Raw genomic sequence first — 27,530 nt, 5'->3', positions numbered from 1 at the left:
TTAACAAGGGAAGTCACACAGTTACTCCGATACAATCAACTCTGCCGGCCTTGTGGCCGAGCGGTTCTAGGCGCTTCAGTCTGGAACCACGCGACCGCTACGGTCGCACGTTTGACTCCTGCCTCGGGCACGGATGTGTGTGAGTGTGTGGATTCCAGCCGGGGTGGTATTCGCAGAGTTTGGGCGTCTTAGTGTAGTGTACGTGATTCGAGCCCGAGAACAGTTTGCTCGGCCCGGCACACACAGTGTTGGTAACAGCCTCGACGGCCAGTGAAGGAGGCGGCGGCCGCGCCCCGGTGTGGGGGCGGAGGCGACAGCTGCCGGCCGGCGTCCTTTGTCTCCGCTCGGCTGCTCCGCAAGTGTTTTACAGCGCCCGGGAAACCTGACCTCGGACCAACCCGCGCCTCACGCAACATGCGCCGGGACGCATATGGCGAACTCCTTCGCTGCGGCCGCGGTGTCGTGGGCCTACCGAACGTCGACTTGGTGACCCGTCATGTCAACGGGATGCTCCCCACCACAAATTCACTGGTGCGCAAAGCTCGACGACGAAAGTAACCTGACCCTGATGTGTCAGTGCCAAGTAGCATACGAGGAACGTTTTTGTTACACTCTCATGGTTGGTAAGCTTTATTTTTTGAGCGATCGTTTAAAGAAATTCAGCCATAAACAGAGTACAATTCACTGCAGCCAATGTAGTGTAACGACGCGTATGATTCAATGATTTTTGTTTGAAATATGACCATGTGCGACTTCGTCACCTACGTCGTTTACAAAACACTTCAAAAGAATTATTTAAATTCTTTTAAAGTTCTCTATAAAAGATTCTTGAACGAAACTGTAATGAAAACACCTTCAGTTGAGTCGTTTGTGCAAAATTACGTCACTCAGTCCAACTGGTTTGCGCAAACTTTTGAAATTTAGATGTCGTTTGTTTCTTCTTGGAAATTGTATTGTAGCAAGTTATCTTATTTTTCCCATATTAAAATCAGACTGTTAAACCTTTAAGATTCAAAAATCGAAATCAAACTCTTCTGAAAATTTATATCTTGGAAAAATTCAGTAATAATTCTTCCTCAATATAACTCTTCATAATTAATTCTCGAACACGTATTTAAGCTTTAGAGCATATACTGTTTTATTGTCTTTGTATATGGTAAATACAGATGTGAACATCAGACTCGAAAAAACAGAACTGAACAAAATACAACATGAACTAAACATTCTGTGACGTCATTACAATGGAAAATTACAAATTTTTATTTATTTGAATGTTGGAGGTTCGACGCTATAACCCGGTCACAGGATCTTCTGCTGCTCTTTGGCCGTTGACTCGCGACGTCCAGTGGCCAGCAATTTTCTGTCTGGTTCTGGCAGTGAAGGTGCTGTTTCCGCGAGTTGCGCTGCTCTCTCCATACGTGATACATACAAACAAAAATGCAAAAACTTTAAATATTTTACAAACATAACAAAATATTACAAATACATAAACAAAACACTAAATTAAACTTATATTTACCTGCAAACTGAGCTAATCCTTGTGGAAGGGTGACTAATTTCGCGTCCCATTACACCAACTACACTCATGCTCATGAATTAAGGATAACTGCAGAATGTGGTGCCATACAACGTGGCACTACACAAAATTGGCGCTAATAGCATAGGCACATAGGGATCACACCTCTGTAAGTCCACGGTATTGGTGATAAGTTGAGAAAACCGTCCCGAAACACATGTGCTACAAAACGCCACTGTTTCCTGCGCATGTGCCCCGACATCAGTATGGGATATGATCACCGTGCACGCTTACACAGGCAGCACAACGGGTTGGCAAACTCTGGATCAGGTGATCGAGCAGCTGCTGGGGTATAGCCTCCCATTCTTGCACCAGTGCCTGTCGGAGCTTCTTAGCTGTCGTAGGGGTTTGAAGACGTGCAGCGATACGTCGAAGACGAGCATCTCAGACGTGATCGATGGGGTTTAGGTTTGGAGAACAGGCAGGCTACTCCATTTTCCAGATATCTTCTGTTTCAAGGTACTCCTCCACGATGGCAGCTTGGCGAGGCCGTGCGTTATTATCGATCAAGAGGAAGTTGGGACCCGCTGCACTCCTGAAAAGGCGGACATACTGGTGCAAAATGACGTCCCGATACACCTGACCTGTTACAGTTCCTCCGTCAAAGACATGCAGGGGTGTACGTGCACCAATCATAATCCCACCCCACACCATCAAACCACGACCTCCACACAGGTTCCTTTCAAGGACATTAAGGGGTTGGTATCTGGTTCCTGGTTCACGCCAGATGAAAACCGGCGAGAATCACTGTTCAGACTATACCTGGACTCGTCCGTGAACATAACCTGGGACTACTGTTCCAATGACCATGCACTGTGTTCTTGACACCAGGCCTTACGGGCTCTCCTGTGACCAGGGGTCAGTGGAATGCACGTTGCAGGTCTCCGGGCAAATAAACCATTTCTGCTCAGTCGTCTGTAGACCGTGTGGAGACAACTGTTCCAGTGGCTGTGGTAAGGTCCCGAGCAAGGCTACCTGCAGTACTCCGTAGCCGTCTGCGGGCATTGATGGTGAGACATCGGTCTTCTTGTGGTGTTGTACACTATGGACGTGCCGTACTGTAGCGCCTGGACACGTTTCCTGTCTGCTGGAACCGTTGCCATAATCCTGAGATCACACTTTGTGGCACACAGAGGACCCGTGCTACGACCTGCTGTGTTTGACCAGCCTCCAGGCGCCCTAGTATTCTACCGCTCATAACGCCATCAATATGTGTTCTTTGAGCCATTTTCAACGCACAGTCACCATAGCAAGTCTGAAATAGTCTGCACACTTACTCGCTGCACCGTACTCTGACATGCACCAACACACCTTTGCGTATGTGGACTGCTGCCAGCGCCACCGTGCGAAGACCGCCGGCCAAATGCACTGCATGGTCATAAGCCGAGGTGATTTAAACCCGCAAACCGCCCACCAGAGCGTTGTTTCACCACGTATCGGCATTATCCTTAATTTATGAGCATGAGTGTATCTTAGTTGTTCAGTGTGTCGCCTGCGACTGAACAATGGAGAACACCGAGTTTCGTGGTGTTGTTAAACATTTTCGTTTGAAGGGTTGGAACAGAAATGGATGCAGTTCAGGGCGCAAACACTGCACCATCGGCCTCTTACTTTTTGATTAATGAGCTTAAACGTGGCGGACAAGCGGCGACGACGAAACACGCTCCGGCATTCCATCTGAGCTCTCCACTGTACAGCGTACAGTTCATTGTTGACAGCTGTCTGAAGTGGTGTTATTGAACCTTTACATATGAAAGGTTGGACTGTCACAAAAATCAAAACACAACTGAATGGAGTTCACGTGGATTCTATACCATCTTTGAAGACCAATTTGTATGGATTAAAGAATTTAAACGCGGTCAGACAAGCATCGATGACGAATCGGAGCCATTGACAAAATCCGTGGTACGGTAATGGATGGTCGCCGAATAAATATTCTAGATTGCTAAGACTTTAAATATCTCAACTGAGCGAGTGCAAAAAAAGCCTGCATGGATCATTAGTTATGAAGAAGCTGTGTGGGAAGTGTTTGCCGCGATTGCCCGCAGTTGACCAAAAAATGGTTCTTATGGCTCTAAGCACTATGGAACCTAACATCTGAGGTCACCAGTCTCCTAGACTAGAACTACTTAAACCTAACTAACCTAAAGACATCACACACATCCATGCCCGAGGCAGGAATCGAACCTGCGACCGTAGCAGCAGCGCGGTTCCAGACTGAAGCGCCTAGAACCATATTTACTTTACTTGACCATAAGTGATTTCTTCCTGTTGCAGAACTTGAAACTTTGGCGTGCTGACAGAAATTTCCATCAGATAAGAATGTGGTAATTGCAGAGTTTGACAGAACGTATTTTTTCGATGGGATGAAAAAGCTGTAGGATTGCTAGAGCAGTTGTATATCCCTCAAAGGTGACTCTATTGAGAAGTAAGGTGAGTTGTTTATGAAACAAACATTTCTTCTTTCTTTTCTACTAGACTTAGCGAACCACTCTCGTAGCTCGATTTAACGAGGACCGTGCATAGAAATAAGTGCTATAGCAGACATGGGCGGCCATCTGTGATCCGCGGGTCTGATTCACACACTTACTTACGATCGGTGATCGCCTCGTCGCGCGAGGCGACACCACTTAGAGATGGGCAGACTCGTTCATCCTTGGGAAATGGTTCACTGCTGATCGTTCTTTTTTGGGAACCGTTCATTTTTACTCGTTCACCGTTCATTTGTGCTTGGTATATGGTTCTTATGAAAAACTGAAAACTAGTAGTATAGGTGACTGAAGGATGGAGGGCGCCAAGAGGTGGCAGTTGCCTCCCCCCCGGAGTACAGAGTTTTTATTCATTACAGAATTCTTACACACTTTTAGAAGTAATTTCTGTGATTCTGCAGAACCTCTCGTTTAGCCAACCGTAGCCTTGTGTGGCTAATCGCAGGAAAATAATACAGGGTGGCGCACAGAAAACAGGCCCCGAGTACACACTGCTCGCCAATTACAATCGATGTGTTGCCCGTTACGAGCAGATACAACAAACAGACAAACATGTAATAATTAGGCAGTGAAGAAATAACAAGCTAATGCAAGCAACAATGGCGAAACAATCGATGACGATGTGTAGAGAGCTGGAGAGGAAAACATGAAAATCTCACGCGACACGCATTGGCCATAGCTCATGAAGTATTGTAAACCAGTTGGTGACTGTTTCCCAACTTAATAGACTACAAGTGTCTTGTATAAAATTCTTTGTTTCGACTTCCACTACATAGCGATGCTACGTTGTAAACAATAATCGTATACACCCTATATATACACTCCTGGAAAATGAAATAAGAACACCGTGAATTCATTGTCACAGGAAGGGGAAACTTTATTGGCACATTCCTGGGGTCAGATACATCACATGATCACACTGACAGAACCACAGGCACATAGACACAGGCAACAGAGCATGCACAATGTCGGCACTAGTACAGTGTATATCCACCTTTCGCAGCAATGCAGGCTGCTATTCTCCCATGGAGACGATCGTAGAGATGCTGGATGTAGTCCTGTGGAACGGCTTGCTATGCCATTTCCACCTGGCGCCTCAGTTGGACCAGCGTTCGTGCTGGACGTGCAGACTGCGTGAGACGACGCTTCATCCAGTCCCAAACATGCTCAATGGGGGGACAGATCCGAAGATCTTGCTGGCCAGGGTAGTTGACTTACACCTTCTAGAGCACGTTGGGTGGCACGGGATACATGCGGACGTGCATTGTCCTGTTGGAACAGCAAGTTCCCTTGCCGGTCTAGGAATGGTAGAACGATGGGTTCGATGACGGTTTGGATGTACCGTGCACTATTCAGTGTCCTCTCGACGATCACCAGAGGTGTACGGCCAGTGTAGGAGATCGCTCCCCACACCATGATGCCGGGTGTTGGCCCTGTGTGCCTCGGTCGTATGCAGTCCTTATTGTGGCGCTCATCTGCACGGCGCCAAACACGCATACGACCTTCATTGGCACCAAGGCAGAAGCGACTCTCATCGCTGAAGACGACACGTCTCCATTCGTCCCTCCATTCACGCCTGTTGCGACACCACTGGAGGCGGGCTGCACGATGTTGGGGCGTGAGCGGAAGACGGCCTAACGGTGTGCGGGACCGTAGCCCAGCTTCATGGAGACGGTTGCGAATGGTCCTCGCCGATACCCCAGGAGCAACAGTGTCCCTAATTTGCTGGGAAGTGGCGGTGCGGTCTCCTACGGCACTGCGTAGGATCCTACGGTCTTGGCGTGCATCCGTGCGTCGCTGCGGTCCGGTCCCAGGTCGACGGGCACGTGCACCTTCCGCCGACCACTGGCGACAACATCGATGTACTGTGGAGACCTCACGCCCCACGTGTTGAGTAATTCGGCGGTAAGTCCACCCGGCCTCCCGCATGCCCACTATACGCCCTCGCTCAAAGACCGTCAACTGCACATACGGTTCACGTTCACGATGTCGCGGCATGCTACCAATGTTAAAGACTGCGATGGAGCTCCGTATGCCACGGCAAACTGGCTGACACTGACGGCGGCGGTGCACAAATGCTGCGCAGCTAGCGCCATTCGACGGCCAACACCGCGGTTCCTGGTGTGTCCTCTGTGCCGTGCGTGTGATCATTGCTTGTACAGCCCTCTCGCAGTGTCCGGAGCAAGTATGGTGGGTCTGACACACCGGTGTCAATGTGTTCTTTCTTCCATTTCCAGGAGTGTACTTCACATTGTCTCTGATTTCGTTGGTGAAGTAAAGACTTTGTGGAAGCATAAAATAAAATGTGGTTTCCTCATACTTGCCTGACACTCTTTGTGAAAATTAGGTTTTTGTGTTGCATTATTAAAATTAATGCAGCAATGATGATAATAATAATAATTAAGTTCGCAGTAATAAAGTTTTTGGTTTGAAACCTCGTTCTGTACAAAATGTTTTTGAGATAATAAGTAAATACGATTTTATGGCAATCTATGTCTTTTCAAATGGAGAGGCACCGCTTTTGTTACTGAGCCAAAATGAGCCACAACCCACTTTTTTTTTCTTCAAAGAAACCAAACTAGCAGGTAATTCAAATTGGAAACAACCGAACTTAAAAGTAATTAGATCCTTCCTAAATGTAGTGTTTTGTATATGAAAAAGGCACGAAAATCGTTTCATATGAAGTTTCTTAGACTAAAAATTAAGCAAATTATTGAAAGTTAGCTCCTAAATCAAGTCGATGAAATCAAAAAATACATCAATAACAAACAAAACTTGCCTTGTTATATAAGTATGTCTTCTGCTGTTCATCGATATAAGTGAGCTGATATGCCCTTCTGTTACCTGAAAAGACGTACCTATTACCTACAACGTAATTTTTATATAATTTACGTAACTATAAAATACCAGGCGTGAACGCTGAATAGCCAGAGCCAAGTGAAAGAACAGTGTGGAACACATGTAAAACGGGCGAGCGCAGTGAACGAAACGAACAACTGGATACTGAACTGACTAGGAGCAGTCGACAGTGGAACTGAGACAGGCGGTCGTGCGAAGAACGACGAGTGCGGCCGAGGGAGACCGAGACTGAGACGAGCACGCGACCCAGGCTGGAACGAGAACTGCCCAAGTGACCGCCGCTACCGAAGTGAACTACTGAACAATGAACCGATCGTTCCTCGTTCCCAGCAACTGTAAGTAGATCGCCGCGACCGAAGTGAACTATGAACCGATCGTTCCTCGTTCCCAGCAACTATAAGTAGATCGCCGCGACCGAAGTGAACTATGAACCGATCGTTCCTAGGAATTCGTTCCTCGGTCCTTTCGTTCATCTTGGTGAACCGTTCCTTTGGACCCGTTCGTTCGCGAACTACCCATCTCTATCAGACAACAGCGCTCCTAGAGCATGAACTCAAAACTATAACGTCCGTGACGTTACCGTTTGTACGGTAACGCATCGATACGAATAGTATCCCTTTCTCGTCACGCCACGCCAGCAAATTATTCTTCAAAACATGCGGTTTTGAGAGGACATACATTTTATGTTTAGGCCATCTTCAGATGTTTATATTTACTTACGCGTCGTCAACATTGTTTCTTTGCAGTAGCTGTCTTCAGAATTATCTTTAAAATTTTCTGCAACGCTGTTAGTTAAGAAACAACGTTCGCGTCACGTAAATAAATGTAAAGAATTGGAGATGGGATAACAGGCATCTTGAAAAGTCATGGAAAAATAAACCTATACAAAAGCAACAAGATGTAGCTACATATTACCTCCAGTTCAACAGTCGGATTAGTCTAATGCGCCCACAACGGACAAGGATTACTAACACTGACGAAAAAATCGTCAAATCAAAAAATAATAATTAATGAAAATTGGGGAATATATTTGTATAGTTAATATATTTAAATGACTAACATTGCTAGGTCACAGGTAAGCGCGAGATAAGCCACTGAAAATGTGAAATGCTGTTATACGGGGGGGAGTCAAATGAAAACCTCAAATTTGTAATAACAAATCGAAATTTGACGCCGTTATCCTGTAAGTTGGTAACCGCGCTGCAAACAGCGTGCAGAATGCCCTGTAGGTGGCAACGTAGTGCAGATGCACACATACCGTCGCAGTATCAGTATAAAGATGGCCACCTCAATTGCGACTTGCACCAGGGAAGAACAGCGCTCTGTTATTCGATTTTTGCGTAGTAAAGGTGCGAAACCTATTGAAATTCATCGACGAAAGAAGGTTCAGTATGGTGATGCATGTTCGCCACATCAGCAAGTCTACGAATGGAGTACGAAGTTCGCAAATGGTGTGACTTCAGTGGAAGATGCTCCTCGTCCAGGTCAGGCACAACGAGTTGTGACTTCACAGAACATTGTGATAGTGAAGGAAAACCGCCGGGTGACACTGAATGAGATTGCAGCATGTTTACAGATTAGTCATGGCTCAGCACACCACATTGTGCATGATGTGCTCCAGTTTCACAAAGCGTCTGCAACATGGGTACCACGGCAGCTGACTCCTGAAATGAGAGAACGACGGTTGATGCTTGTGAAGAACTTCTTCGGTGCTTTGAACGAGAAGATGATGGCTTCCTTGCAAGAATCGTTACTGGGCACGAGACCTGCGTTCACTTCCACCAACGGGAAACGAAGAGAGCGAGCAAGGAATGGCGCCATTCCTCATCGCCAAAGCCAGAGAGGTTTCGAACAGAACCATCACCAGGGAAGGTTATGCTGACTCTCTTTTGGGATGAAAAAGGCGTCATTTTGGAGCATTACATGCCTAGAGGGACCGCTGTCACCAGTGCATCATACACAGATCTCCTAAAAAATCATCTGCGACCTGCAATCAAAACAAAGCGACGTGGATTGCTGTCAACAAGTGTTCTTTTGCAACATGACAGTGCAGGGTTCAAATGGTTCAAATGGCTCTGAGCACTATGGGACTTAACATCTGAGGTCATCACTCCCGTAGAACTTAGAACTACTTAAACCTACCTAACCTAAGGACATCACTCACATCCATGCCCGAGGCAGGATTCGAACCTGCGACCGTAGCGGTCCCGCGGCTCTAGACTGAAGCGCCTAGAACGCCTCGGCCACACCGGCCGGCGACAATGCAAGGCCCCACACTGCCAATGCAAGAGCTGCAACAATCACAGACTTGCATTTTGAGTGTCTTCCTCATCCACCATACTCAGCAGACCTTGCCCCGAGTGATTTCCGTATGTTTGGGCCACTCAAAGACGCAATGGGAGGAAAGAAGTTCCGTTATGATGAAGAGGTACGCCACGCAGTGCATGAGTGGTTGCGCAGACTACCAAAAGAATTTTTTTCTAAAGGAATTTATGCACTTTGTGAGCGCTGGAGGACTTGCATTGAGCATGGGGGAGATTGTGTTGAAATGTGATACAGCTTTGTACCATTTCTGCTCAATAAATAATATTTTAAAAAATATTTAAGGTTTTCATTTGACTCACCCTCGTATTAATAGCAGGTGTAGCCGACAGAACTTTGAATGTAAGCTTGCAAACATGGATGCATTGTGTTGTAGATGTGCCGGATGCCAGTTTGTGGGATGGAGTTCTATTACCGTTGTATTTGATCGGTCAATACATGGGCGTTTAAGGCTGGTTTTCTGTGACGCCATTCTCGTCCGGTGATCTCCCATATGTGCTCGATTCGAGACAGATCTGGTAATCGAGCAGGCCATGGCAACATACCGACACTCTGCATAGCATGTCGGGTTACAACAGCGGTATGTCGGCGAGCGTTATTCTGTTGGAAAACACCTCCTAAAATCCTCTGCATTTATGGCAGCACCACAGCTCGAATCCCCAGATTGACGCACAACTTTGCACTCGAGGTGGAATAAACAAGAGGGCGTTCCTGCTGTCACACGAAATCGCACCCGCAGACCATAACTCCAGATGTACGTCCAGAGAGTCTAGCATGCAGACAGGTTGGTTGCATGCCGTCAACTGGCTTCCTCCTAACCAACGCACGGCCGTCACTGGCACCGTGGTAGAAACAGCCTTCATCAGAAAACACAACACACCTCCACCCTGATTTCCAGTAATCTCTTGTTTGACACCACTGAGGCTGCCAACGGCGATGGTTTTGGGTCCGTGGAATGGTAACTACAGGGCGTTTGGTTCGGAGCTGTTGTTAAAGAAACAGATTTGTAACAATGCACTTTGGTTCCAACTGCTGCTCAAATTGCTGCTGCAGACGCGGTTGTTACACAAGAGCCATGTGTCGAACACGATGGTTTTCCCCCGATGTGGCCGTCTGGAGCCCGGGCTCCTTGCGGCCGAGCATTCCCGCGATCAGCCGTCATGTGTAGCGGCTATACACTTGCCAAGATATTCCGCAATATCGGAGAAGGAACATCCAGGTTCTCGTTGCCCTATTACACAAGCTCGTTCAAGCTCAGTGAGGTGTTGATAATGGCGTCATTGTAGCTTTAAAGGCATTCTTGACTAACATCAACTCACCACTCACTCACGATCGTTGCAACGCGCTGTTAGAGCAAACCTGATTTCCATCTGCTTGCAGAGCCACTCTTATGCGACTGGCGCGAAATCCGAACAGACGTCATCTTTCAGATGTAGAAGCACACCTACCAACCTTCATTTACGTCTCGCAACTCCTTGTTGTAGCGAATTTTTTCCGTCAGCATGTTAATGTTAATTCGAGAAAGAATACGGCAATGATACAGAATTCGGAGGTTTTATAGATCGTTTAGCCAGGATCCCAGCCACCTGGCTCCAATACCAACACGAGCGAGGGCCCGTAATTTCGGCACACCAGTGTATTATTATCATAAGCGCAGCAGGAGATATGTGATATACACACACATAGCAAAAAAAGTTTCGCATCACCTCGGTTCCGAGAGTTCCGGAACCAGTACAGAAAATTGGAATAGAGATCAACTTAAAGATCATTTCCGCCCTTTTTATTGCTTATGAAAACCACACATTCCACGTTGTACCACCATACAGCGAGACCTTCAGAGGTAGTGGTCCAGATTGCTGTACACATCGATACCTCTAATACGCAGTAGCACGTCCTCTAGCATTGATGCATGCCTGTTTTCGTCGTGGCATTCTATTCACAAGTTCATCAAGGCACTGTTGGTACAGATTGTCTCACTATTCAATGGCGATTCGGCTTAGATCCCTCAGAGTGGTTGGTGACTCACGACGTCCATAAACAGCACTTCTCAATCTATCCTAGTCATGTTCGATAGGGTTTATGTCTGGAGAACATGCTGGCCACTCTAGTCGAGCGATGTCGTTTCCTGAAAGAAGTCATTCACACGATGTGCACAATGGTGGCGCGAATTGTCGTCCATGAAGACGAATGCCTCGCCAATAAGCCTCCGATATGGTTGCACTGTCGGAGGATGGCATTCACGTATCGTACAGCCGTTACGGCGCCTTCCATGACCACCAGCGGCTTACGTCGGCCCCACATGCCACCCCAAAACATCAGCTGCGCTCGGTGGACAGTGTGTCTGAGGCGTTCAGCCTGACCGGGCTGCCTCCAAACACGTCTCCGACGATCGTCTGGTTGAAGTTTTATGCGACACTCATCGGTGAAGAGACCGTGATGCCAATCCTGAGCGGTCCATTCAGCGTGTCGTTGGGTCCATCTGTACCGCGCTGCATGGTGTCGTGGTTACAAAGATGGACATCGCCATGCACGTCAGGAGTGAAGTTGCGCATCATGCAGCCTATTGCGCACAGTTTTGAGTCGTTACACGATCTCCTGTGGTTGCACGAATAGCATTATTCAACATGGTGGCGTTGCTGTCAGGGTTCCTCCGAGCCATAATCCGTAGGTAGCGGTCACTGACTGCAGTAGTAGCCCTTGTGCGGCCTGAGCGAGGCGTGTCATCGACAGTTCCTGTCTCTCCTCCATGTCCGAACAACATCGCTTTGGTTCACTACGAGACGCCTGGACACTTCTCCTGTTGAGAGCCCTTCCTGGCACAAAGTAACAATGCGGACGCGATCGTACCGCGGTACTGACCGTCTACGCATGGTTGAACTACAGACAACACGAGCCGTGTACCTCCTTCCTGGTGGAATGACTGGAACTGATGGGCTGTCGGACCCCCTCCGTCTAATAGGCGCTGCTCATGCATGATTATTTACATCTTTGGACAGGTTTAGTGACATCTCTGAAGAGTCAAAGGGACTGTGTCTGTGATATAATATCCACAGTCAACGTCTATATTCAGGAGTTCTGGGAACCGGGGTGATGTAAAACTTTTTTTTGCTGTACGTATGATCAGCATGCTCAATCAGTACTTAATCTGTATAATACCAAGTGCACATATGTAAGGCATCTCACAGAGTATACCACAACTACCAACTACAGAATATCGTGTAGTGTTCTGACATGCAACACTCCGAGTTATGTGTCAATACACGCAAACACAATATGGCTACATAAACAGCTCGAAGTTTTATCGAGACCTTCTCACCTGAAATAGGTTGTTATCAACCAACAAGCTACTTAGCATGTATTACACACCCATATACGAGGGTTATCCAGAAAGTAAGTTCCGATAGGTAGCGATATGGAAACCACAGTGAAAACCAAAACGTTTTATTTGCAACAGTTAGGTACACCCTCCACCTACGTCTCTACATAGTCGCTGCTCCAACTTCGAGTTCTGTCGTTGTGTTGTATCAGCCTTCCAATATCCTCGTCACAGAAAGAATCCGCCTGTCTTTCGGCCAGTTATCTGCACTGGTCTGCAGCTCGTTGTCTGTAGAAAAATTTTGTCTTCATAGCCATCGGATCTTGTGAGCAGAAATTAGACTCAGGGGGACCCAATTACGGACTGTATGTGGGTGATCATACATTTCTCATCGGAAACGCTGCTGGAGCGTTTTCATTGCCCCTCCAGAGTGCGGGCGAGAATTGGCGTGAAGAAGGAACTGTTCAACAGTTGTGTTATATGGGCTGCATGACGCAGGCGAAATCTCTAACCAGGCCATCATATTTGGCGGGAGACGCCAATCCCTGCGCATCTTTACGTGCTCACTGTTAACTGAAAACTGAAAAGAGCGATGCGACACGATCGACGGCCATACTAGAGACACTGCCCAACACATCTGTGCAAAGCTTTATCGGAGTTTCCAAGTGGTTTCCATTTCGCGACCGATCGGAACATACTTTCTAGACCACCCTCGTATATCACTTCCTTCTACATACTGCACCTTATTTTGGCCACACTTACTGTATTACAGTTTTTTAACATATGCATTATATAAATTATATTCTCCTCAACTAGGTGGAAATAAATCATGTACAGCGATTTTAACAATTGTAAAGCATTCAATTCTCTGTTATCTTAGAGAAATTCTTATATATTATGTTCTCTATATTATTTAAACAAGCATTACCAACTATATAAATAAGATTGTAATAATAAGTCTTTGCTGTTGGATTTAGAAGCATCCAACCCACCTTGCATTTCAAGGCGGTGGGTTATTCTGTAATGTTAATGAAATAAATAAATAAATAAATATGACCAGGTACGACAGACAGATAAGATGTGTGGGAACGTACGTCATCTGGCGACGTCACATGTTCAACATTTGTCATCCACTTTTGGGGTATTTCCCGACATTTGCGAACTTATGTATCTCATATTAATTTGCTTGTCTCAGTGTCACCTAAGTCCCTTCGGAGTTAATAAGAATCATCCTGTGTAGAGATTTGTGTTTTTATTGGTATACTTTAACATTTTAGTTTGTACTTATAGTTTATTTTTGAAATTACAGTGAAATGAATACCCCTAGCTGCATACAGGCGTTGATATAAGTCAACGGGGACAGTTGAACATGTGTGCTCCAAACGGGACTTGAACCCGGGATCTCCTGCTTACATGGCAGACGCTCTATCCATCTGAGCCACCGAGGACACAGAGGATAGTGCGACTGCAGGGTAGCTCTGATGGTAGAACACTTGCCCGCGAAAGGCAAAGGTCCCGTGTTCGAGTCTCGGCCTGGCACACAGTTTTAATCTGCCAGGAAGTTTCAAATCAGCGCACACTCCGCTGCAGAGTGAAAATCTCATGCTGGAAACATCCCCCAGACTGTGGCTAAGCCATGTCTCCGCAATATCCTTTCTTTCAGGAGTGCTAGTTCTGCAAGTTTCGCAGGAGATCTTCTGTAAAGTTTGGAAGGTAGGAGACGAGGTACTGGCAGAAGTAAAGCTGTGAGAACGGGGCGTGAGTCGTGCTTGGGTAGCTCAGTTGGTAGAGCATTTGCCCGCGAAAGGATAAGGTCCCGAGTTCGAGTCTCGGCCTGGCACACAGTTTTAATCTGCCAGGAAGTTTCATATCAGCGCACACTCCGCTGTAGAGTGAAAGTATCATTCTATATATATATATATATATATATATATATATATATATATATATATATATATATATATATATATATATATATATATATATATTGCTTATTATTGACTGAACACGTGAGTCACCTACCATTCATGCGTGTCTATTGACACACACTGGGGGGAAGGACATAGAAATAACTGTATGCATCTGTTTGGTTGCAGGAGCGAGGCGTAAGACGGCGTTCAAGGTGGACCCCATGAGAATCAACGGTCGCCATGGCTCCGCGACTGGGAGCGCTGCCACAACCTCTGGTAAGTCCGTCTTTCTCCCGTAGGAGGCTTCTTCAGTCCGTTTCACATCATAGCCGGGACTATCCAGTTCCCTTGGTGACCATATCTACTCCAGATTCCGTGGAAACCAGGGCTTCTCCACTTGCCTTGGAAACCATGTCTAGTCTAGTTTCCATGGAAGCCAGGGATAGTCCATTTGCCTTGGAAACCATGTCTAGTCCAGTTACAATGGAGGCCAGCGCTAGTCCACTTGCCTTGGAAACCATGTCTAGTCCAGTTTCTATGGAGGCCAGGTCTAGTCCACTTGCCTTAGAAACCATGTCTAGTCCAGTTACAATGGAGGCCAGCGCTAGTCCACTTGCCTTGGAAACCATGTGTAGTCCTGTTTCCATGGAGGCCAGGTCTAGTCCACTTGCCTCAGAAACCATGTCTAGTCCAGTTACAATGGAGGCCAGGTCTAGTCCACCTGCTTTGGAAACCATGTCTAGTCTAGTTTCCATGGAAGCCAGGGCTAGTCCACTTGCCTTGGAAACCATGTGTAGTCCAGTTTCCATAGAGGCCAGGTCTAGTCTACTTGCCTTGGAAACCATGTCTAGTCCAGTTACAATGGAGGCTAGCACTAGTTCACTTGCCTTGGAAACCATGTCTAGTCCAGTTACAATGGAGGCCAGGTCTAGTCCACTTGCCTTGGATAACATGTCTCGTCCAGTTTCCATGCAGGCCAGGTCTAATCCACTTGCTTTGAATACCATGTCTAGTCCAGTTTCCATAGAGGCCAGGTCCAGTCCACTTGCTTGGAAACCATGTCTAGTCTAGTTTCCATGAAAGCCAGGGCTAGTCCACTTGCCTTGGAAACCATGTCTAGTCCAGTTTCTATGGAGGCCAGGTCTAGTCTACTTGCCTTGAAAACCATGTCTAATTCAGTTTCCATGGGAGCTAGTTATCGTCCTGTTATCACAGACGTCAGCTCTGTTCCAGGTACCATAAACCTATGTCCAAAGGAAGGTACTGCAATTTCGTATTTATTTGCTGACCTCGGGTAAACGACTTTCTGTTAAAATGTCTGCACTGTATGGGAACATACATAATGGATATACGAGTACAGGTTGCAGGCAATGGGTGACGACATGAGGAAATTTGGGCTTGGCCGCGAGTCGTGCTTGGATGCAGAAAGCAGGAAATTCGGGTTCGAGTCCGAGTCCAGCACATATTTTCTCTGTCGCATTCCATTATACAGCTGACAGTTATCCAACTGCGAATATGTTTCATGTAGATATTCCATCAACCCAGGCAATATTTATTTCATTTCAAATCCACTTACGAACTACAAATGTTAATCAAGTTATTACTTTCGGTCAACATTGACTTCCTTCAGACCTGTGTAGAGGCAGTGTACTAGACCTCCTCCCGAACAGGCCATGAAGACCCAATGGCACCGACCGGTCGCCATGTCATCCTCAGCCCACAGGCGTCACTGGATGCGGATTGGAGTGACATGTGCTCACCACACCGCTCTCCCGGCTGTATGTCAGTTTCCGAGACCGGAGCCGCTACTTCTCCATCAAGTAGCTCCTCAGTTTGCCTCACAACGGCTGAGTGCACCCCGCTTGCCAACAGCGCTCGGCTAATCAGACGGTCACCCATCCAGGTGCCAGCCCAACCCGACAGCGCTTAATTTCGGTGATCTGACGGGAACCGGTGTTAGCACTGTGGCAAGGCCGTTAGCATACTAGACCAAATGTGTCATTATATAAATAGATAGTACAGTCATGGCTAATTACGATGGCTTTTAGGGCAGTGAGATCCAATCAGTCATGAAAAGGAGACCACAGTGAAACCCCGACGAAGCTTTGCACACATGTGTTGGACAGTGTCTCAAATATGCCCGTTCATTGCGTCACGTCGCTCTTTCCAGTTCTGGGCGCACAGTGAGCACGCAAATAGGCCTACGAAATAGTTTCTCCCGCCAAATATGAGTGTCTCTGAGAGATTTCAGCGGATTTCATGCAGACCACACATCGTACCACTGAACCGCTGGATGTGAAGACATTTTGGCGCAGACAACAGCCTGCAGATCAGCGTAAAGAATTGGCAGAATGCACAGCCTGCTGCCTGCTATGTCAAGATTATTGGAAAGTTGCCACAACGCTACGAAAAATGCCTCAGTCAGAGCGGCGACTATGTAGAGAAGTAGCTGGAAGGTGTGGCTTACTGTTGCAAATAATTTTCTTTTTATTGTCACTGTGTTTTCATTCTACTGTCCATAGGACCTTACTTTCCGAATGCCCTCGTATTATGGCTGTACTATCTGCATATGTAATCACACGGTATGTTTAGTATACTGCATCTACTCAGTGCTGAATATCTCATTGTTGAGCGAAATTAATAATCTGATTGATAAACATTTGTGGTTTGTTAATGGATTTACAATAGAATAAATAATCCACTTACTTTGGAAGACAAGTGTAGTTCAGTTCCGAAGGCATTAAGAACAAAAAATTTTAGCTTTGCTGTAGTTATACTACTTGTGTATATTTTTAGTGGCCTTGAAATTCCCCTTTGTCACTAAAAAACGTGGAAGTCACGTCAACATTTCGTTGTATCTTCCGAGTTCGTTGTAGATAGCGAAACCCCTGCGCACACCGACGATGTTATCTGCTCTGCAGCTCTGTGTTGCGGGCTGCCTGCATTCCAGGCTACTAGCTGCTGACAGGAACTGCTGTTGCGCACAACACACACGACAAACTTGTTATTTCAAAACAAGTCAACGTTAATGCGGAGTGTACCTAGACACCAGTGACAGATCAATCTGATCTGTGTAGGCTGCAAAAATTGTGTCAACTATGCACGACACACGATTCCAACGGAGTATTCATATTTTGTATGGTATGTCGATGAGAGGACGTATGAAAAAATGCGCAGTTACATATAAGCTATTGTAACTTGAGAGATAATTGAACCAAATTTTGCTCATCTTATCATTAAGCTGTAATATGAAATTTTTTCATTCTATTTTTGTCAAATCATTCGACCCGAGCGTTTAGCTTTTAGAACACCTATTACCACACGAGGAACATTTTCTGAAAGGTTGCTTTATTTACCACTTTCACAACAGAGCAGGTTATTCTCAGTAATAAAATAAAAGAACCTTTGTACAAGTTTTTTAATATCTGTTTTTTAATTTTTTTAATTTATGTGATACATAACAATTTTCAGTTCACAAAAATTTATATATGTTTGAAAGTAACACATTTTGAAGACTTTTGTAGTGCAAGAAGTTGTTACATTATGTAGAAAATCTGTAGCAAATTTCGCCTTTTTATGTGCAACGGATCGGCAGAAAATGTTCCTTATACACTGTAAACTGAAAGACGCAGAAATCGCCAAAACAAGATTTTATTAGCATGTTTGCCACAAACAAGTACCTCACTGTTAGCATAGCCGTTCAATTGGTCTTCTTGGTATTCGCGAAGCTCTGTTCCTCTAGTCTTATCCTCCTGGCAATATCACTGACTGACATTTCAGAACTGGAAATATGCACATTATCTATCCTCTTCAGTAGGTCTTTAATGAAGCAACCTGCACCAATCCTAGTGTCGAGACAGTTCTGAATCTTTCAGTGTTACCATCACGGAACATGAGGCAAGAATCATATTAAATAATTTTGACAACAGTAGATAAGCAAAACATTGCCTTTGGGTATCTCTTCTAAATGAGGTTATTACATATTTCGTTCGTCTTTTGCGTACCACCATGTGTGTATTTCTTTAATAAATCGGAATTAATGGCATCATGAATGAGCTCATGGCCTTCTATACTCTTCAGATGCTTCCCTGACGGCAGGAGATAATAAAAGATCGCAAAGAAGGACAAAACGTGTAGAAAAGGGGGTGTGGCACTGCGCATTGTTTGAAACAAGACGGCTTTCACATCATTTGTAGCACGAATTAAGATCTGAAAATTGAGTCCAATATCACTGTTAACTATTTCTTATCCTATCGTCCTGAGTTGCGTGTAATATTATGTTGGTGATTATTACTTTAGATCTGTCTGATCATAACTGAATGAAACAATTTTTTCCTGCCATACACTTTACGCCTTTGTTATTTGCAAGGTATCTACAGTGGCCTGGAATATATACATATTTGTGTTTAAATCATTTTGTTCTATATTTTGGACATTGAATACTGAGGTGATAAAGAGATATATTTTACACCACACTACTACTCTTTCTGATGGCAGCACACACGATAGACATTTAAAAAAGATGGTCCTGCTTCATGTGAGTAACACAAACCATATGTTCAAAGGTGTTCCAGTGGTAAAGATGTTAGATTACCGTTTTTCTGAAATAGTGTGGACGTACTAAAACACGTCTTTACCACTGCAACGGAATTAATTTAAATATTTTAAAAGAGAATTACTGTTTATTCAATAATTTCCAGTATGCTGAATGGTTTGGATAACTCATACAAAGAAACGTAAAGAAACAGTACCAAACACTGAGTACAGTACATAAACACTATAAGGTAACTTTTTTGTTCTAGTGATAAAGCTAAGTTTGAACATGGAATCTATAGTTGCATTTTATATTGTAAATAGTAATAGTTTAATATACCACTTTGTTTTATTTAAATGTGAATTATACGATAAAGGTACAGGTAGCTTATACAATATTCGTAGAAAAATTGTAAAAAAATTTCTTATGAAACAACTTTTAAAGATCAGGAAGCTATAAAGTGAACTGTAATAACTGTCCAAAATTATACGTTGGCCAAACAGCTAGAACTTCTGAAGCAAGGTGTAAGGAACACCCAGATGCTGGACGACTTAATTACTTAAGCAAGTCAGCCTTTCCTATCCAACTTTCAGAAAATTTTAACCTAAGACCATAAAGAAAACAACCTGCAGATCACATACATTACAGGTAAGGGTGACGTAACAAATGTTCTGTAAGGTACTGAGACTCATATATGTAAGAACAATTTTCCTGATCTCGTTCTGAATTAACAAACAGAATTGTCCAACAAATATTTCATAAATAATTTCAAAGAGGTCCTCTCATCGATTAAACCAACATAATATTCCCACAGTCCAAGACAGCCTTAGTAATCTCATTATTGTACAGAACTGATTATAGTGCGTTTCCTTAAAATTTAGGGAGAATCGTCCGTTTTCAGAGAATGTAAGAAAAAAAACAGACTATGTTTTCTGGTGAATTTTCCATGTTGTTCGGTCGTGATCCATGAAACTTTCTTTCCCGTAACGTTCCGTGCGGAACTTATTTTGACATCTTCAGACGTAGGCCTACTACACAACTGCTGTACTGGTGACTAAATGAGAAGCCACCGGCTGATAAACCAGTGACTTTAATTGCGGCGTTTCGAATAGAACCCACCATCAGATTGTCTGCAAAACAAAAATACATAACAACTAACGGAGAGTGAAACTATACAAAGAATATACATGAGTATGAAGCGACAAATACGGTCCAAATTAAGCACCTGATATACACAACATAAACGTCTTTATCATATATAAAGTCAGAATGTAACAAATTGTCATGGCGGACGGACTAGCTAGAACGCAATAAACAAAAAGATATTTTAAGCCCCCACAAGGCGGTGATAAATACGAAAGTAGCGCCATGTAGCGAGAAAAGCAGATTTTTTTATTTTTCATAAGAAGTATATTTCAGTACACAAAATTAAACAATTACAAAAGTTTATGGAGTGTGAATAATAAAATGAATGATGAATGGAAATTTACTATTGCATGAAAGTTCCACAGACAGAAGTGATGTATATGTAAACTCACAGATGAACAGAATAAAAGATTCATGTACCATACGGAGGTTTGAACTTATGTAAGTGCTCTGGAATTTTTATTGTGTTTACCTGTTTGTTTACATGTAAGTCACTTTTAGTCGATGGTATTTTTTATGCAACAGTAAATTTGTATTCTTTCTACATTTTATTACTCGCACTGCCGGCCGCTGTGGCCGAGCGGTTCTAGGAGCTTCAGTCTGGAACCTCGCTGCTGCTACGGTCGCAGGTTCGAATCCTGCCTCGGGCATGGATGTGTGTCATGTCCTCAGGTTAGTTGGGTTTAAATACGTCTAAGTCTAGGGGACTGAGGACCACAGATGTTAAGTCCCATAGCGCTTAGAGCCATTTTGTTATTCACACTTTGTAACCTTCTGTAAAATTTTTTAAGTTTGTATATAGTACATTCCCTATGAAAATAATTTTCTGCTTTTGTTGCTACATGGCACTACTTTCGTATTCATCACCGCCCTCTGGTTCCAGTTATTGCGTTGTAGCTAGTTACTTAGTCTGCCTCGACGGCTTTGTTTGTTACGTACTGTCTTTATATATCTGATCAAGATATTCATGGTGTGTATTTCAGCTGTTTAATTTTGACAATACTTGTAGCTTCATTCTCTTATATATTCTTTGTATAGTTATATTTTTCGTTATTTGGTATGCATTTCTAATTTGAAGACAATCTGATGATGGGTTCTACCAAAAAAACGCGTCAAATAAAGTCACTGATTATTGTCATAACTATGCCAGATGAGAAATCGATATGTTTTAGTTACTCGTGAATCTTCCGAGCTGTATGACCCTGTTCCATGTTGCTGTTGTTCCTAACGTTCCGACCAGAGGTACGTTATCTTTGGCAAGGATTGTATTGCCGATCACTCCCTTTTTCATGATCACTCTCCGACGTCCGACCTGTCAGTGTGCAGCTGGTGGCTTTTTACTTAGTTACCAATACAGCAATTGTTCGATACTCCTACTGATTTGCAATATTGTCGAATTCTTCCGGCGTGACTACGTCACAATTACATAGAATGTTAACGGAGTTTAACCGCTAACATATAAAGTTAGCAGCTTTCATATTGGCTTTACATTTCCTTAATTGGAACTTTATAGTAGGGGTTCAGAGTCGCTGTGGGTTTCTTGAGAGAAGTTGTTTCCCTGCGTATCGGTAGGCTGTTCTAGTTTTGAAATAACCACTTTATTTTATTTCATGACTTAGCTATTAGCCAATTTCGCCCCCTTGGGCATTATTAACCAACCTCATTAGTTGCTATATGCTTACAATTTTTCATTATGATGCATCACATATTCCAGACACCTTTGTGGAGGAAATAGTGTGTAGTGGAGTCCTCTGTAACGGTTTCGCACAACTATGTCAGTTAATGTCATAACTATGCCAGATGAGAAATCGATATGTTTTAGTTACTCGTGAATCTTCCGAGCTGTATGACCCTGTTCCATGTTGCTGTTGTTCCTAACGTTCCGACCAGAGGTACGTTATCTTTGGCAAGGATTGTATTGCCGATCACTCCCTTTTTCATGATCACTCTCCGACGTCCGACCTGTCAGTGTGCAACATCAAGCGGAACCAGCAGTAGCTACTCCTGTTGATGACGATGTATATATCCTTTAATTTAGCAACACAACCTAGACCAGTGCCTTGTTTTGAAAGGACTACCTGTGCAGATTGTGTTGAAACTGCTTGGAAAGCTTTTTTTAAGTATGGATACCCAAACAAAATAGACATTCACACTCACTGCTACGTTATATATTTTCTTTTGGGATTTGAACCTCGCCCACTGCGTCACGACTACTTCTCAAGAGGAGCGTTTTTCTCTGCTTGACTAAAATCCTTCTTTTTTTATTTGTAGACAGCGAACTTTCGTTAGTGGTTCATCATTGACCATAGTGAGTATAGAGGACGCTGTTACATTTGTTACGGCTGAAGCTACAATTTTACCGAGTGACATGAAATGTTAGCTCGCTTTCTGCGGCCGCTATAAAGCTTGGGAGCTGCCAGCTAAAGGTTACCACCAGGCACATTGCCAGGACTGGCGAAGCGCTTGCGCCGGGAAAGGCCGCTTACCCGCCCAGCAGCAGAGTTCTGCGGGTTGCTTCGTAGCTGTTCGCAGGCGGTGCTTTTTCGCACAAATTGCACGGAAGAAACAGTGAATATGGGAGACACGTAGCCGTATTTCACTTTGTATTGAGTTGCACTCCCGACGTAATGCTAAGTGCTCTTATGGCAACAGAATACAAACTTTTCCGCGAAAAGGGACCGCCGTCCGCTGTGTAACATCGCTAAAAGTCATGTTGTTCTTTGAAAGAAAAAAAACCTTAACCCCGATCATCAGTCTTTTAGACCCATCGTTCATTTTAAAGAATGAATCGGTAGCAATGCAATAAATCACGTTCTCCCTTCTTAAGTATCTTGATCTTAATACCTGCCGTGTGTAAAGCAACAACTGACAAACTGTTTTACTTCGTCAGTCTAGCGCTAAAGTATATTATTTAAAGCTGAGCTCGAAATTGGGTGAGTGGAATATCACATGCTTCTATTACGTTTGATAATTAAGTAACTCCAGTAGACCACATGTTTCTAATGACTCTATATTTTGGTTTCAATTACTTTTTTTTATTTTTTTAATTTTATTTAATTTATTTTATGCATTTATTTTACCTGGCAAGATTAGGGCCTTCAGGCCCTCTCTTACACCTAACCAGCCATACTCAGATTGAACGAGTTACAGTTTCTAAATAACATTAAGGACATTTAACGTATTATGCAGTATTTATGTTAAACAAAAAATTGAGATTATAACAGTAGTACAATGATAATTATAACAATAAAAATAATTATAACAATCAAGAATAATAATGATAATAATAATGATAATAATAATAATAATAATAATAATAATAATGATAGTGACTAAGTATATGAAAGTAAACATACATTTCTTTTGTGAATGTCAGTCCCATTCTTAGTTGGGAATTTTCTCGTTAAATTCTTGCAGCTTGTGAGTTATTCTCATCGAGCAGAGACATAAGACGATAGAATGGGGTGAAAGAGATACTTATTTGACAGCACATAATTATACAGGGTGGGGGAAACACAAGTGGTCTGGTGAACAGCGTTCCAGGGATAAAAGAAACACAGCAGATGAAAGGAGATACAGAACTTACCCGATTATATCAAACGTTGAAAGTGACCGCCATTCATCGCTTGGCACTTTTGGGCCCTGCTCAGCAAATTGTTGAAGGCGGACCGAAGCTGGACTGCAGAAACTGTTGCAATCTCATCTGCAATGTTTTGCTGCAGTTCTTGAAGACTACAGGGTTGTTGTGATTAATCCTAGACTGGAGAGCTTCTGACACAAAGTGTCGCACACTGACACATGAGGAGAACTGGTTGGCCATATAGGGCAGGGTGCAGACTGACTTCTGCTAACAGCTCTGTCAACTGTAAAGATTGTGTAGACGTACTGCAAGGCTCGGGCGGCTGTATGGACAGTTGCTCCGTCACGTTGAGGTGTGGTTACGCGCATACATTCACGTTCAGTCGTATTCACTCACCTGGCCCACTTTTATTTGCCCCACTCTGTATGTGTGAATCGTGTTATGTTGCAGCTTTAGCGCGGAGCGATTTCCTAAGAGGTGAAAAATGTCTGCAGAAGATAGATAGTTTGAAGCTTGGTTGCAAGAGCAGTTAAGTGATATAGGTGAAGAGGAATATGGGAACTATTACAACATGCTATCTTGTCGAAAACTGACATTCTGAGCCCGTGAGCGTGCGCAAAATATTGGTTAATTCTTACAAAGAAGACAGCAGCAACCAACTGTGGGTCCTTGTCCTACTGCCTTGTTCCTGCCTTGGCTGTACCATTCTGTACTGCCGAGGAAACAAAGTGTCTCTCCTCTTGGGTGCTAGTCACGTGGGGTCTTGTATGGCGTTGCCGACGTGAAGCCATCTATTCCACTTTGTTATGGCAGTTGTGGCAACCCGACCAACGTGACCAGCAGTTTCAGGAAACGACCAAAGCACACGATATTGCAGACTCTTGCGGGCACACATTTCTCTTCTTACAATAAGCGTGATACGGCCTCCCCACCAACAACCACCATTCAGTGAGAGTTCTGAATAAGAAGTAGTTTCCGTTAAGGGTGCTCCATTGATAGTGACCGGGCCAAATATCTCATGAAATAAGCGTCAAACAAAGAAACTACAAAGACGAAACTCGTCTAGCTTGAAGGGGGAAACCAGGTGGCGCTATGGTTGGCCCGCTAGATGGAGCTGCCTTAGGTCAAACGGATATCAACTGCGTTTTTTTTTAATTTTAAATAGGAGCCCCAATTTTTAATTTCATATTCGTGTAGTACGCAAAGAAATATGAATGTTTTAATTGGACCACTTTTTTCGCGTTGTGATAGATGGCGCTATAATAGTCACAAACATATGATTACCTGTAAATACCACAATAATGCAAATAAATGCTCAAAATGATGTTCGTCAACCTCAACGCAGTTGGCATAACGTGTAACGACATTCCTCTCAACAGCGAGTAGTTGGCCTTCCGTAATATTCGCACATGCGTTGAAAATGCGCTGACACATGTTGTCAGGCGTTGTCGGTGGATCACGATAGCAAATATCCTTCAACTTTCCCCACAGAAAGACATCCGGTGAACGTGCGGGCCATGGTATGGTGCTTCGACGACCAATCCACCTGTCAGGAAATACGCTATTCAATGCCGCTTCAACCGCACGCGCGCTATGTGCCGGATATCCATCATGTTGGAAGTACATCGCCATTCTGTCATGCAGTGAAACATTTTGTATTAACATCGGTAGACACTACGCAGGAAATCATCATACATTGCACCATTTAGATTGGCATGGATAAAATCCCATAATGAAGCACCATACGTCAACCCACCAAGGTCCCTGATGTTCCACATGTCGCAGCCATCGCGGATTTTCCGTTGCCCAATAGTGCATATTATGCCGGTTTACGTTACCGCTGTTGGTGAATGACGCTTCGTCGCTAAATAGAACGCGTGCAAAAAATCTGTCATCGTCCCGTAATTTCTCTTGCGCCCAATGGCAGAGCAGTACACGACGTTCAAAGTCGTCGCCATGCAGTTCCTGGTGTATAGAAATATGGTACCGGTGCAATCGATGTTGATGTAGCATTCCCAACACCGACGTTTTTGAGATTCCCGATTCTCACGCAGTTTGTCTGCTACTGATGTGCGGATTAGCCGCGCCGGCAGCTAAAACACCTACTTGGGCGTCATCATTTGTTGCAGGTCGTGGTTGACGTTTCACATGTGGCTCAACACTTCCTGTTTCCTTAAATAACGTAACTATCCGGCGAACTGTCCTGACACTTGGATGATTTCGTCCAGGATACCGAGCAGCTTACATAGCACACGCCCGTTGGGCATTTTGATCAAAGTAGCCATAGATCAACAAGATATCGACCTTTTTCTGCAATTGGTAAACGGTCCATTTTAACACGGATAATGTATCACGAAGCAAATACCGTCCGCACTGGAGGAATGTTACGTGATACCACGTACTTACACGTTTGAGACTATTACAGCGCCATCTATCTCAAAGCGAAAAAAGTGGTCCAACTAAAACATTCGTATTTCTTTACGTACTACACGAATATGTAATAAAAAAACGGGGGTTCCTATTTTAAAAAACGCAATTGATATCCGTTTGATCTGTGGCAGCGCCATCCAGCGGGCCAACCATAGCGCCTTCTGGTTTCCCCCTTCAAGCTAGACGAGTTTCGTTCTTTGTAGTTTTTTCATTGGACGCTTATTTCGTGAGATATTTGGCCCGGTCACGATCAATTGACCACCTTGTATAAAGAATGTAAATGGCGTCCCCGGTACCTACTTTATGTGGCTGCGCTGACATGTAGTCGTTTGCTTATCCAACCATGCAGTACACATCGTGGTGACCTGACCTCCATCTGCTGCACGCCACCTTCTTGGTGCTGCAGTCTGAAGCTCCAGCAGGGTAGCTGCCCCGCGGTGCGCTGCTGTGCGAGCAGTGCACGCGCTACGCAGCATCGTCGCATGCGCCCGTCGACGCGGCGTCGTTATCGATCTGTTTATCTTGAGCCGGGTTGGAGGCCTCTCGTCTCGACTGGTAGGCGCCAGCGCTCTGCCGCCGTCCTCATAGATGGCCAAAGCATTCAGCAGTCACTGCGGAGCATACAGCTGCCGGCCCATAGGAGAAAAAGGCGACACAGCCTCACATCTAAAAAGGGCACAGAATGACGTTTTCCGTTTTTCTTCGCTCTTTTTGGCGTGTCACCTGTAAAGAGCTTTCTCATACACTATATGACCAAAAATATCCGGACACCTGGCTGAAAATGACTTACAAGTCTCTGGCGCCCTCCATCGGTAATGCTGGAATTCAGTATGGTGTTGGCCCACTCTTAGCCTTGATGACACCTTCCACTCACAGAAGCACACTTTCAATCAGGTGCCGGAAGGTTTCTATGGAAATGGCAGCCCATTCTTCATGGAGTGCTGCACTGAGGAGAGCTATCGATGTCGGTCGAAATGGTTCAAATGGCTCTGAGCACTATGGGACTCAACATCTGAGGTCATCAGTCCCCTAGAACTTAGAACTAATTGAACCTAACTAACCTAAGGACATCACACACATCCATGCCCGAGGCAGGATTCGAACCTGCGACCGTAGCAGTCGCGCGGTTCCTAACAGTAGCGTCTAGAACCGCACGGCCACCACGACCGGCGATGTCGGTCGGTGAAGCCTGGTACGAAGTCGGCGATCCAAAACATCCCAAAGGTGTTCTATAGAACAGGACTCTGTGCAGGCCAGACCATTACAGGGATGTTACTGTCGTGTAACCACTCCGCCGTGCATTATGAACAGTTGCTCCATCGTGTTGAATGATGCAATCGCCATCTCCGAAGTGCTCTTCAACACTGA

General features: G+C 44.5%; 1 protein-coding gene across 6 annotated transcripts in view; it reads left to right on the top strand.

The window, feature by feature from the left end:
- Positions 1 to 27,530, top strand: part of LOC126291618 (echinoderm microtubule-associated protein-like 2) — a 552,411-nt gene that overhangs the window by 215,459 nt on the left and 309,422 nt on the right. For all 6 annotated transcript variants that reach the window (XM_049985164.1, XM_049985165.1, XM_049985159.1 and 3 more), the window contains exon 2: positions 14,659 to 14,748. In XM_049985164.1, the coding sequence (XP_049841121.1) occupies positions 14,694 to 14,748 (55 nt within the window). In that variant the 5' untranslated portion in view covers positions 14,659 to 14,693. The remainder of the gene's footprint in view (positions 1 to 14,658; positions 14,749 to 27,530) is intronic.

The sequence above is a fragment of the Schistocerca gregaria genome, chromosome 9 (genome assembly GCF_023897955.1).
Source record: "Schistocerca gregaria isolate iqSchGreg1 chromosome 9, iqSchGreg1.2, whole genome shotgun sequence".
NCBI lineage: Eukaryota > Metazoa > Arthropoda > Insecta > Orthoptera > Acrididae > Schistocerca > Schistocerca gregaria.
Note: the sequence above shows the minus strand (reverse complement) of the source record. Positions and strands in the feature narration are given on the sequence as shown.